Below are 13769 nucleotides of genomic sequence, written 5' to 3'. Positions count from 1 at the left end.
CTCCGCCGAAAAGGATCATTTTGACTTCTGCATACTATATACGATTTGACTATAAAATTTACTAATTCTACAAATTCCGGACAATACTTATGCCGTAGACAAAAAAGAAAGAAAGGCAACTGAAAATATACACTTATTTTGTTACACATATTAATAATCATCAAGTAGTGAAAGAAAAAAAAAAATTATATACACAATAGAATATATAAAAAAATGTGAAAAAAAAAATATTTTAAAAATAAAATTGAAAGAGATGCTCTCGCATCGCATTAATAGCATGGAACAGAATACACTGTTGATAAAAAATAGAGTGATCGAACAGTCCATTTTTTTGGGGTCCAGTTTATTTAATTTAGCATTAATAACTTTGTCAGCGCGAGCCACTCCTCTATGATTCCATCATCATAAATTATAAAACCAACCAAATATTCATATCAAAAAAATAATTCCCTTAACCTTTAAGCTTTGCTTGTAAACGAGTATGAGACCTGTCTTCGATATTTTTTAGAGGAGTCTCAGTAATCAGATCCACGCTTGAATAATACCTCTCACGTAATCATTACGTAGGATCTTTTTTCTGTTATTGTCTTATATAATGTCTATTTGCGTAACAGATCTCCTTTTGAATGTACATATATATGATATATAAGTGTTAAAGTTATATTTTTAAATTAATAAGGAAATTGAAAACAGCTAGGCTAAACTGAATTCCGTAAAAGTTATTGTCCACGTGTGTGGTCAAATAAAATTCTGAATTCATCATTCATGATTCGATCAATATTACGACCTACTACTCTGATATCGTGTAGTACTTAACCACATTTTCTTGCTTTTTATCACATTAAAAATTATATTTTGTATTCATTATTTACAGATTTACTCCACCACTGTTTTCCACGTTCTATGGATGATCATAGTGGAGCCACGCATGAACATGGCAAAAATAGAAACACGCACATGGCAATATACGTACATTATATACGTACGTGTATGTTTTAATCACGCCAATCCAACTTTTGTTGTGGTATATAATATCACTATAAGCTCGAACAGATCCAAAGATAATTCTTTCGTTTTCCTTTTGACCTGATTTTTTGTGATGAGACTGAACGTCCGTACACACTTCTTTAGTTCTTTTTCAACTTAATTTGCATATAAACGGTCTGAAAAACATAAACTAAACAAAAATCTAAACGACTGGTGTTGGATCCTATACATATATAATTAGGTTGGACAGAGTCGGACTCAGACCTCATATTTTCCCAATGGACACTCCACATTTATAGTATTAACCTCCAACTCAATATTTTGTGCTCTCCAATACATTCTTTAACATATTTGGTAACTACTAACTCGTTTATATATTGACAAAAAAAAATATATATATACTAACTCGTTTATAGTAAATTCGTTTCCATAATTTTTTTTTTCCGCAGCATAAATATTTTTCTCAAAAGAACAGAGAAGAAAACTTATTGATAGTATATTAATAAACAAGATAAGATTAGGCACACTTAGATTTTGGTAGGATGGACTCCGTTAGTCCGGGCCTTCAATTGGGCTAAAGTGGGCCGAATATATTAGAATGAAGTCCAGTTTCAGAAAAAACAATATTATATATAAATAAATAAAAATTTGGATGGGAAAAAGCGGGAAGTTGGGGAAAAGGGGAAACCTCATTTCTCTATAGTACGAGGGTAGGGCCCACAAAGGCCATATACTGATANTTTTTTTTTTTTTTTTTGGTAATATACATACTGTACATAGCGTAAAGCAAAATCAAAAACATATTTATATTTACTACTTTTTTTTTTTTTTTAATTTACAGAGGAGAAAAAAAACATCTTTTTTTGTTTTTTCTCTTTTTGCGAAGTTCGAAATCGAAACCGCAATTAGCAATTGTTGTTTTTCTCGGAATCTAAAATAAATCAAAATAAAATAAATAAAAATAGAGAGAAAAAGGGGGAACAGTGAGAGCAAAATCGTGCGACTGGGAAAAAATTTCGAAATTTCTTCTCTTCCGGCGACGAAGGGATTCAAACTTCCGCCTCCAATTTCTCGCCGTGAAATTTCTGATTTTTTTTTCCTTCTTAGATATTTCGCTCCGCCCGCCCGTTCTCCGTCGTGTGTCTACACTTCTCTAGAGGTTTATCTACAACCTTTTCCTTCTCATGGCGTTTTAGGTTCGTATCGTTTTCTTTCGGGCCTTCGTCTCTCTGTGTTAGGAAAGCGTAGATGGTTTTCTTAGGGTTTTTGAATGGATCTGCGTGGATTTCGAGCTGATTTTGTGGGTTGATTTGGTCGACATTGTGGCTATATTCGCTATGCGAGATGTTGAAATTGTTGGTGGGAACTAACTTTTATCTCTTTGATTGGAGAACTTGTGTTATCTGAAATTAAAAGCATGATTTGATAGGCATATTTATCGTAGGGCAGGGTTTTGGTGTATAATGATGAAGTAAGGTCGTTCCTTCATGATTTTACCATGGATTAGGAAGTATAGACAATTAACATTGACAGCTTACTTCGTTGTTGGCTTACTGGTTCAGGGTCTTCTCGATACTATATTTGTGGGAGCAGCGTAATCTCTGAGTTGAAATGGGCAGTCGTCTAGGACAGGACGCCAATATGAATGGTGTCTATCTTCGTTCAGATGGATCTAGCATTCTGAGTTTCGACGGATCAGAAAGCCGTGAAAGTATGGATGATGATAATAAGAAAGGTAAATGTTATCTACTCACTTGTTTGCTGTTTACCTTTCCTAACGCTAATTCATTTAAATCCTTTCGTTGTTTTGAAAGAACTTGAGTGAGTGATTAGGGACTAATTCAATATGAACTTGAGTGATTAGGTACGATTGATTATCTTGAATTGAGTCGATTTTTTTTTTTTTTTTAAATATTACAACGTAGTCATGCCCTAAATAAATCTTTAAGATCGTCTTTCATATGGGAAATGGGATGATGGTTTTTGTTCTCACTCTTTTGTCTATTTCTTCTTAATCTCTCACCCGCAGGTCATCAGAGTTTGGTGGAGTGGTTAAATGAGACACTTCCTTATTTGAAGTTACCATGGGAAGCTTCAGAGGATGAACTGAGATCATGCTTGAGGGATGGAACTGTATTGTGTAGCCTTTTAAATCAGCTTAGTCCTGGGTCAATGAGAATGGTATTTTTCAATTTTGATGACCATATATGTATATATGTTTTCCCTTACTTTGTGACTAGACTCACTCTCTTTGTTTATTCTATAGGGAGGCAGCTTTGAGCCCGCTAGTATAAAAATTGAACGGTTTCTGACTGCTATGGATGAAATGGCCCTGCCTAGGTTCGAAGTTTCAGACATAGAACAGGTTTGTTATGTTTTCTTGGATATTATTCTTTGTTTCTGTGGAAAAAAATCATTTCTTAATTCGAAAGGACATGTTGGTTTGTATAGAATTATCCCAAGTTCAAAAAGATAAAGTGGTTGTTGGGTTGCCACTTTTGCTATAATAAATCGAACCAATGCGGTGTAGACACTTCTACGTGCAACATTTTTTTAATCATCGCTATTGTCTGATTTGCTATTTTGATGATGAGATTGCATGATTTCTGCTCCCATATCTTTTATTTTCTCTGCCCTGTCTTGTGTTTTTCTATTGAGTTATGACTCCTAAAAAAAATGAAAAACAGGGCGATATGGTGCCAGTTTTACAGTCCCTTAAGGCGCTTAAAGCAAGTTTTTCCGATGGTAGTTATGATAAGAATTCACTATCTGCAAGGAGGCGATGGAGCCTGCCAGAGGACCACTCAGATTCGAGAGGGGATGAGCGCAACCTTACTGATGAATTCCAGTCGAAGGAAGGATCTGAGATTGATATATCTGATGCTAAAATTTCGGAATTACTTAAATCAAACAGTTTACGAGTAAAGTTTTCCAACAGAATTTTAGTCAACTGTGTCCAACTTTTAGCTATTGCCTCTGTTTCTGATTCAAATTGCATTTCCTTGGCAGAATGCTCCGACTAGGTCACTGTTTGACATGCTGGATAAGCTTCTAGATGAGAGCATGACGAAAATGAATGGACATGTGTCTCATGTAAGCGAAAGACTGAGCTTCTCAATTCTGATAACAACCTTCTATTGATTCATGTTATTTGTGTTTGCCAAGATTTTCATTCCGTAGTTCATGGAATATCTCTTCTACTCCATCATGTTTCTCCTTTCCTTTTTCGTGTGTTGTTCAGGCTATGGCATCTCTCTTGAGCGCGCTTGTGCAAGTGATTGAACAGAGAATCTCAAATCAAGCTGATAACCTAAAGAACGTAAGATCACTTTAGTCCTTTCTTCCTTGATTTATTCTCATGATGTACATATCATCCTTCTGACCAAGTCATGAAATATGCTTATGAAACTGGTGCAGCAAAATATACTCTTTAGGGTACGTGAAGAAAAATACAGGTCAAGAATAAAGGTCTTAGAAACCTTGGCAGCTGGGACAACAAAGGAAAACGAGGTACAATTGTCTCTGGTTCCAGTATTTCTCTTCACTTTATTTCTATTTCACGTACTGAATACTGATTGGTATTGCTATTTTCCGTTGTTGTAGACTGTTACGAACTGTATGGAGCATATAAAGGTAATTGATATTAATATAGATCATCTCCTCCATATATATTTTTCTTTTACTTTCGTTCTTGCATCTGGAAAAATTGGTTTACACTAGGCCCATAATTATGTACATATTACCTGTGGAATATAGCCTCTAAACCAGTCCTAGATTTCGATAAAGGTTCAGTCTGAGAGATCCTACCATAAAGCTATTGTGTGTGATCCTCGTACTTAATAACGCGACTTCATACATCATTTTTCATTTGGCTTGTGTATTAGATTTATTTATTACAGATTTTATAATAGTTGTATTTGCGGTTGTGACTGTAGCTTGAGAAAAACAGAATAGAAGAGAGAGAAAGGTCAGAAGAAAAGGATGTGGTGAAACTGAGAAAGGAAAAAGATCGCAGTGATGCTGAGATTCGCAAGCTGAAGCAGGAACTCAAAGTGGTGAAAGAGACACATGAAAAACAATGCTTGGATTTAGAAGCAAAAGCACAAAAAACTAGAGACGAATTGGAGAAGAAGTTAAAAGATGCTGAGTTACATGTTGTAGATTCCAGTAGGAAGGTGAAAGAACTTGAGAAGCTGTGCCAATCTAAATCTCAAAGATGGGAGAAAAAAGAATGTATCTATCAAAACTTTATAGACAACCATTCAGGAACATTGCAGGTTGACTTTATAAATAGTATTTGTTAACATTGGTCACCTATGGTAGTTATTTAGATGATATAGAATCTGTGAAATTTTGTAGGAGCTGAATGCTACTTCCATGTCTATAAAACATGAAGTATTAATGACACAGAGGAAATACTTTGAGGATCTAAATTACTATGGTAAGATTCATTTCTACTTGGCCTCAATGCATTCATCTCAGAGTACACGTCTTCTTATTTGTAATATTTCTCCTAGGTTTGAAGCTCAAAGGAGTTGCTGATGCAGCGAAAAATTATCATGTGGTCCTTGAAGAAAATCGAAGACTCTACAATGAAGTGCAAGAATTGAAAGGTAAAACTCTTTTAGTCAATGTACGTTGTTTGTATTAGACCATTCAAGAAATGATTTTTGTTCTTTCTCTTGCTATCTAGGAAATATTAGAGTCTATTGTCGGATAAGACCATTCCTTCCAGGGCAAAACAATAGACAGACAAGTATAGAGTACATTGGTGAGAATGGTGAAATGATGGTTGCGAATCCTTTAAAGCAAGGGAAAGATAGCCATAGGTTGTTTAAATTTAACAAAGTTTTCGGTCAGGCGGCAACTCAAGGTTCACTTCTTTCCCTCTTAATCTCTTCTGCATTTAGCTAGGTTTAGCTAGGTTAATTAGTCAAGAAATTTATATAGAATATACTTATTTATCTCCTGAGTCTGTTTTTCTATGCAGAGGAGGTTTTCCTAGATACTCAACCATTAATTCGATCAATTCTAGATGGCTACAATGTTTGTATATTTGCCTATGGTCAGACGGGTTCTGGTAAAACTTATACAATGGTAAATGAAAAGCTTGATTTTTGTTAATACTATGCTTTAGCCAAGGATTATAAGTTTTTCTAACTGACAGATTTCTCTTTTGCTAACACAGAGTGGGCCAAGCATCACTTCAAAAGAAGATTGGGGTGTCAATTATAGAGCTCTGAATGATTTGTTTCTCTTAACTCAGAGTAGACAAAACACTGTCGTGTATGAAGTTGGTGTTCAAATGGTGGAGATATATAACGAGCAAGTTCGTGACATACTTTCAGATGGTGGCTCCAGTCGAAGATATCCTTTAATCTTATATAGTGACTAAATATATTTTTTTGGAATAGTTACATTCATGCCAATATATTTGCTGCTATTAGGTTTTACTAATGTTTTGTGGGTGCGTTCAATACAAGATTTCCTTAACTTGCAATACATTAGGGATTTGGAATACTGCTTTACCAAATGGGCTAGCAGTCCCTGATGCAAGCATGCATTGTGTGAGATCAACTGAAGATGTGCTTGAGCTGATGAATATTGGATTAATGAACAGAACCGTAGGGGCTACAGCTCTCAATGAAAGAAGCAGTAGATCACACTGGTTTGTATACTTTCTCCCTGTGATTTTATTATTTACCGTCTGTTATTGTCTAAATTAACTAAACGATGTTGGCTATTATCTCCAGTGTTCTTTCTGTTCATGTGCGTGGTGTCGATGTGGAAACGGACTCAGTTTTGCGTGGTAGTTTACATTTAGTTGATCTCGCGGGGAGTGAAAGAGTTGATCGCTCTGAGGCTACCGGAGATAGGCTCAAGGAAGCTCAACATATCAACAAATCTCTCTCAGCCCTTGGAGACGTCATCTTTGCTTTAGCACACAAGAACCCTCATGTTCCCTACAGAAACAGCAAATTGACTCAAGTCCTTCAAAGTTCCTTGGGTATTCCATTATCTCTCTTTGAAGATATACTGAGATTTTGGTTATATCTATTGCATAAATTTGTCTTTTGGTTGGTTCCCTTAACTATACTCTCTTGTTTACTAGGAGGACAAGCCAAAACTCTTATGTTTGTCCAAGTCAATCCTGATGGAGACTCATATGCTGAGACCGTAAGCACATTGAAATTCGCGGAAAGGGTTTCTGGTGTGGAGTTAGGTGCTGCAAAAAGCAATAAAGAGGGTCGAGATGTAAGACAACTCATGGAACAGGTTTGTATTTTCTTTCTTTTTCTATTTCTCTCAAGATAATTATGGCCACAAAAGGTTAAGAGAACAAAACCATTCATATCTTGATATAACAGGTATCAAATTTGAAGGATGTAATTGCTAAAAAAGATGAAGAGCTTCTGAATTTTCAGAAGCTAAAAGGTAATAATGCAACAGTCCTGAAACGTGGTTTAAGCAATTTAAGGTTGGTGGGACCTTCATCACCTAGACGACATTCTATTGGAGCTTCACCAAATGCTCGTCGAGGAAAGGCCTCTGGTTTATTTGGAAGAGGGACCTCAGATGTTGACAACTGCTCCGAATATAGTAGCAAGCATTCTGATTCTGGTTCACAACATTCATCAGATGAACGTAAACATGGCAAGGATTTTCACCAACCATCTAAATTTGCTGGTGGGGCAAAAGGAATTGATTTTGATGATGAAGATGTTGAACTCGTAGGCCTTGCAGATGCAGATTCTGAGGACAGATTGAGTGATATCTCTGATAGTTGTCTTTCAATGGGAACAGAAACTGATGGATCCATATCCAGTGCGGTGGAGTTGACTCTTTTCCCTGAAACTGCTAAGCCTCTTGAAATAACCGAACGACCTGAAGCACAGATGACCTCTGAGAAACCTGAGAAATCAGTGAAAATGGGTAAAACCGACCCAAAAGACAGGTTTGTATCCTCTACTATCACACAGTAATAGAGAAATCTGAATGCATGTACAGATTCTTATGTTTGTTTTGTTTTGGGATTTTAAAAGCAGAACTACTATTCCATCAAAAATTCCGAAGCAGACCTTGAAACCACCAGGCCAAACCAGACCTTCTCGTCTGTCAATTGCCACTAGCTCCTCCTCAAAGGTTTTAACAGGTAATGTCTCTATACATCAACTCTTTGACCTGTGTCCTAGAAACCAAATCTGTCTGCTTCTAGTTACACTCATATCTGGTGACAGGCTCTAATCACAGCCTACTTAGATTTCTATGAAAGATCAAATGGAGTAGATGCTTGCTTATTATAATACACGCATATGATCTTTAGGGCCAGTTTGCTCATGATGAGTCATATAATCTTTTTTGATTTGCCTCAGGTGCTAAAAGACCAACAATTAGCACTTCATCTTCAGCAAAACCACTCAACAGAAAGCGGTGAAGACACAAGATACATCCCGAGGGCTTGAAAGAAGAAGATTTGTGATGGGTTTGATCTGATGGTAACTGGTAACCAATTGTGTAACTAAGCATATGATGGATGTCCTTTTGTTCTTCGTTGTTAACCTAATTCAAACAGACACCTTAACTAAGTTTTCTTCATTTTGTCTTAGTGTTAACTTAATCCTGTCCACGTAACATACATACGAGGTTTCCTATATAATTATGATGTATCGATGTGGAATTAAATGGAAAATGCTCAGAAGTTATTTAATTAGAGCGATGATTAAGATTAACCACCTAATCTGGATTACTTTAATCTGAACGTACCATCATCTTTAGTTGGTGGTAATAATTTTTTGTTTTGAGCGAGAGACTTTTTATTAGAATGGACTTGGACTGAATTGTAGTTTATCTGGGCTCCCAGTGGGGTCGACGAACATTTTTTCCGAAATTGCCTTGAAAGATGAAGTAAAAGAGTCGACGAAACATCATCTCTCTTTCATCCATGGATATATGGTAGCTTCAGAGACTCAACACTGTATATATACGCGTTTCCCTTTTTCTATTTTTCTTCCATAAAATGTTTGAATCATACCCTGGCACCTGGAAATACCAAGTCATTTTAGTAGCTATTTTCTCCTTAAAAAAAAAAAAAAAAANAAAAAAAAAAAAAAAAAAAAAAAAAAAAAAAAAAAATTTATTGAGACACATCTTTGTGATCTGTGATTTTGAACCACTCACGATCCTCTCGAATGGCTTCTTCCACGCCTCGTACCTGGAGATACCGCGTGTTCACGAGCTTCCACGGACCAGACGTCCGTAAAACCTTTCTCAGTCATTTACGCAAACAGTTAATCTCTAATGGGATTCCGATGTTCGACGATCAAGAGATAATTGCTCCTGCTGCACTCACGCAAGCGATTAGGGAATCGAGGATCTCGATTGTGGTGCTCTCGGAGAGCTATGCTTCTTCCAGCCGCTGTTTGGATGATTTTGAAGTGCAAGGATGATACTGGGCAAATAGTGACGACCATCTTCTATGGAGTAGATCCATCTGATGTTCAGAAACAAACCGGAGAATTCGGGAAAGTTTTCGATGAAACTTGTGCTCATAAAACAGAGAATGAGAGGCGAAAATGGAGGAAAGCTTTAAGCTATGTGGCCAAAATACCCGGAAAAAAAATTCCGAAACTGGTAATTTGTTTCTTTTTTTCTTTTTCTTTTTCATTTTAGTCTGGGAAACTATTAATATTTGTGAAATCTACAAATCATTTTCACAAGATAAACACGGTGATCTCTCTCTCTCTCTCTCTCACTCTCTAGGGACAATGAAGCAAACATGATCGAGAGGAGGATTACCAGAAATGTTACATACGGGAGCACACTTGCAGGCAATGCAGTCTTTGTTACATTTATATAATGAGGATGGAGTTATGATAGTTGGAATCTGTGGTCCTCCAGGCATTGGTAAGACTACCATTGCAAGAGCTTTGGAGACCCGGCTCTCTAGCAATTTCCAGCTTACTTGTTTTATGGGGAATCTTAGGGGAAACTCTAATAGCAGTCTTGATGAGTATGATTTGAAGTTGCAATTACAAAAACAACTTCTTTCCAAGATTTTAAACGAGAATGGTGTGACGATTCCCCACTTAGGTTCGATTAAAGAAAGGCTAAGCGACAAAAAAGTGCTTATCATTCTTGATGATGTGTATGATCTTGAGCAACTTGAGGCTTTGGCTGGTGAAACTAACTGGTTTGGTCCTGGAAGTAGGATTGTTGTGACCACAAAAAAACCAACGGCTCTTGCGGCAACATCGTATCGATTCCATATACCTTGTGGATTGTCCAACTAGTGAAGAAGCTCTCGACATCTTTTGCATATATGCTTTTCGCCAAAGGTACCCAAAAAATGGTTTTACAGAGCTTGCAAAAACCGTAGTAGACATGAGTGGTAACCTTCCATTGAGTCTCAGCAATCTGGGTTCATATTTGCGTGGGAGAAACGAAGAAGCGTGGGAAGAAGTATTACGCAAACTAGGAGTAGGAAGAGATAAAGATCGGTGTTCCACTGGAATGGCCTTCCTCGTCGTCATCAATTTGATCCTGGAGATTACATCAGCGGTTGCGGACCAACTCTCTTCCATTCGGAAGCCTTACTTTGCAAGAATCTCCTTGGTAATGTCAGTTCTCTCTGTTGTCCTCTCCATCGTTGACCTCACTTTCAAAATCCAATCTGGTAAAGCTCGTTTCAGATGCAAGTGGCCTATACCTTGGTTCTACTACCCAGACAACATCAGAATCTTTGGAAATTTCACAGATACGGTTTTATTGTTTTGTGCTATTGGTGGGTTTATAGTATCGACCATCAACTATAGTTATATCGAAAGACGACGGGAAGGTCCAAGTTTGGCCTCTATTCTTTGCTATTGGTATGGTAGGCTCCAAGTTCATGGATAAGCCGGTCATTCCCAAGGAGAGTTCGCTCGAACAAATATGTATTGAAGAATGAAAAGAAAGTGTTTTTCCATGTAGATATCAAATTCAAGTTTCGAAATATGAACCAAACCAGAACAGAAAATGATGAAACAAGTCCCTACACAATTTTGGCATCAGTAGCTTAAGACCTTAAATAGCAAAATCAATGGGATATGTGTTATAGGGGTTTCATTTCATACTAGCTAATCGGTACAAATATGAATCTCTCGGATGCATAAAACTCTAACTAACTTTTGTCATTCTTATAATACATACACACAAATTTACAATGGAATGATAATGCATGTTTAATATAATTCAGAAGTATGTTGCAAATTTCTCTACAGTTTTCTTTCCAAAGAAAGTCTTGTATCATTGCTAGATTTGATTCCTATGATCCATGAGTAAACTTACGTACAATATTATGATAACAATTCAATGATCCCAGATCCATGATCAAAGCTGCAAACTTCTCATAACAAGACAATGGGTCCTAATCCCTGATTAAAACCATTTCCTTAATCATGAGTAAATCTTCAAACTTGCAAATACTACTACCACGCTACTCGAAGCACAGTAATTATAAGATTTAAATTCAACTATGGGATGACACACCATGATGTAAACTGTAAAGTAGAGAAGACAAGCAGATCTACTAACCAGAGTTAATTTATCTTCAGGCACTCTCACCTTCCGTTTGCTTTTAAGAGGACTGACAGCCAACATATTGAGAAATCACAGAACCTGAAACCTCTGCAAAATCCTCTCACATGCATGTAACATATAACATTGATTCATTGAATCATTAGAAAAGAACACAAGCACCAAGGCACAAGTGAGTAGGACATACCATATAAAACTAGATCAAGAGAGTCACTCTTCCCAAAAAACACTAAGACAGCATATCAAAAAAGCTCTTGTCCAATCTACCATCTGATATCATATCAGAAACCATGTTCACGGTGGATGCATCTCCACTGAACCCGTTGCTTCGCATCTCCGTTACAAGTTCACCTGATGCAGCTATTTCACCAGCTCTAAGGCATCCCTTAATTAGTGTATTATATGTGCAGTCACATGGTACATGTCAATTGTCCTTCATTTTACGGAATAACGCATTTGCTTCTGAAATTGTACCTTTCATACAAAACCCATATATCATTGTATTGTAAGTTTGAACATCAGGCTCTACACTATCGATGGGGAGACTAGAAAATAAGTCCCATGCTTCGTCCACCTTGTTACCCTTGCACATTCCATGGATGATGATGTTATAAGTAACAGTATCAAGATCAATCTTACTCTTTTGGATAACCTCAAACATTTCCAAAGCCTCTTCTTGCTGTCCATTTTCACAGAAACCATACAGCAAAGTTTTACAAGTAATGGTATCAGGGTACACACCTTGAGAAATCATCTCCTGGAAAAGGTCTTGGGCCATCTTAAGATTTCCCACTCGACAGAACCCGTGAATTAGAGTGTTGTAAGAAATAGTATCAGCAACTAATCCTCTTCTCAACATTTCGCGGAGAAGTTTCATTCCATCATCTACCCTCTTAGCTCTACAACATCCGTCTATAAGACTATTGAAAGTGACTACGTTAGGATAGCAGCCCTTGCTAGCCATCAAATCAAACATGCGTTTGGCATCATCTAGACGGTTATGTTTACAGAACCCATCGACCATTGAGTTATAGGTGATTGTATTAGGAATTAAACCACTACGGAGCATATCCTCGTATAATTCTTGAGCCTCAATGAACTTCCCTTCTTTGACATATGCATTGATCAATGCATTGAAAGTGAAAATATCAGGATTGATTCCCCTTTCAATCATATCACGCAACAATCTTTGAGCATCGCTCCAACGACCAGATCTACAGAAAGCATCTATCATACAGTTGTAGGTAACTACATTGGGGAAAATGCCTTTCTCACGCATTTCAGTGAAAAGGTTTTGAGTATCGCTATGTTGTCCGTCTTTGCAAAGACGATCAATGATGGAATTATAGAGTACAAAATTTGCTTTGATGTGGCTTTTATCCATCTTCCTTAGCAGATTCAAGGCAGAGTCAATGTCTCCCATCTTACACATTCCATTTACAATTGTTCCGTAAGTAATTGCGTTAGGTTCATGACCAATTTCTAACATACGACCAAGCAGAGCTACTGCTTCAAGAACTCGACCCTCGCGGCAAAGACCTTTCATCAGTGTGGTAAACGTCACGACGTTGGGTGTTAATCTCGTTTCAACCATATGATCAAACAAAGATACGGCTTCAGAAACCCTATCTTCGAGACAGAACCCGTGGAGAAGTGTTGTATTTCCCTATCTCCAAGTTTTATGATCTTTCCCAATGTAGACAGACCAAAAGACAACTCATGATAGCTGCAGAAACATTTGATCAGAATATTGAAGCTGAAGATATTACAAGGTAGCATTTCAATCTTCCTATATAAAGAAATCACAACATCGGGACGATTCATTCTGACAATGACACCCATTAGTTTATTGAAATCAATCACAGATGGGAAAGGACGAGATCTAACCATGTCATGGAACAAAACAATTGCATTATCTAAGGTTTTGATATGATAATACCCACTTGTCAGTTTCAACTCCTCTCCTACAAAAGTTCCTTGGCTTTTGGCATGATTGGTCGACACCGTTTGGACCGCTCATCAATTTTCTGGGCCCAACGGGTCCGACTCAAACTGGGATTCCTCTAAACTGGTCTGTAAACATGGCCTGCTCTCAAAGGTCATGGAGACTAAGGCCAGCTCGATCACCTCAAGCAGAGCAGCTGCACATTCACCTAACAACAGTGCAGCTCCCAGCATCCACGAACGACTTGGACTCCTTCCGGTGG

General features: G+C 37.3%; 2 protein-coding genes and 1 pseudogene across 4 annotated transcripts; 2 read left to right on the top strand and 1 right to left on the bottom strand.

The window, feature by feature from the left end:
• LOC104753033 (kinesin-like protein KIN-14G) lies at nucleotides 1925-8605 on the top strand. 3 transcript variants are annotated; one of them, XM_019238475.1, is made up of 21 exons: nucleotides 1925-2183; nucleotides 2550-2722; nucleotides 3017-3168; nucleotides 3254-3352; nucleotides 3675-3908; nucleotides 3997-4080; nucleotides 4229-4306; nucleotides 4405-4497; nucleotides 4591-4620; nucleotides 4923-5264; nucleotides 5347-5428; nucleotides 5505-5600; nucleotides 5681-5860; nucleotides 5978-6084; nucleotides 6176-6354; nucleotides 6491-6655; nucleotides 6741-6994; nucleotides 7100-7263; nucleotides 7356-7942; nucleotides 8031-8140; nucleotides 8361-8605. In XM_019238475.1, exons 2-21 carry the CDS (start codon nucleotides 2599-2601, stop codon nucleotides 8420-8422), a joined length of 3222 nt encoding a protein of 1073 aa, XP_019094020.1. In that variant the 5' UTR covers nucleotides 1925-2183; nucleotides 2550-2598; the 3' UTR covers nucleotides 8423-8605. The 3 variants fall into 3 exon arrangements, with proteins under 3 accessions (XP_019094020.1, XP_010473610.1, XP_010473609.1); XM_010475308.2 differs by having other exon boundaries at nucleotides 1926-2183; nucleotides 8034-8140; XM_010475307.2 differs by having other exon boundaries at nucleotides 1933-2146.
• On the top strand, nucleotides 9177-10277 carry LOC104754165 (disease resistance protein RML1A-like). Its single transcript, XM_010476305.1, has 3 exons — nucleotides 9177-9371; nucleotides 9424-9618; nucleotides 9816-10277. The coding sequence occupies exons 1-3, from the start codon at nucleotides 9177-9179 to the stop codon at nucleotides 10275-10277; spliced, it is 852 nt and encodes a 283-aa protein (XP_010474607.1).
• LOC104754164 lies at nucleotides 11792-13740 on the bottom strand (annotated as a pseudogene).

This window comes from Camelina sativa, chromosome 16 (genome assembly GCF_000633955.1).
Source record: "Camelina sativa cultivar DH55 chromosome 16, Cs, whole genome shotgun sequence".
In the NCBI taxonomy this organism is placed as follows: Eukaryota; Viridiplantae; Streptophyta; class Magnoliopsida; order Brassicales; family Brassicaceae; genus Camelina; species Camelina sativa.
Note: the sequence above shows the minus strand (reverse complement) of the source record. Positions and strands in the feature narration are given on the sequence as shown.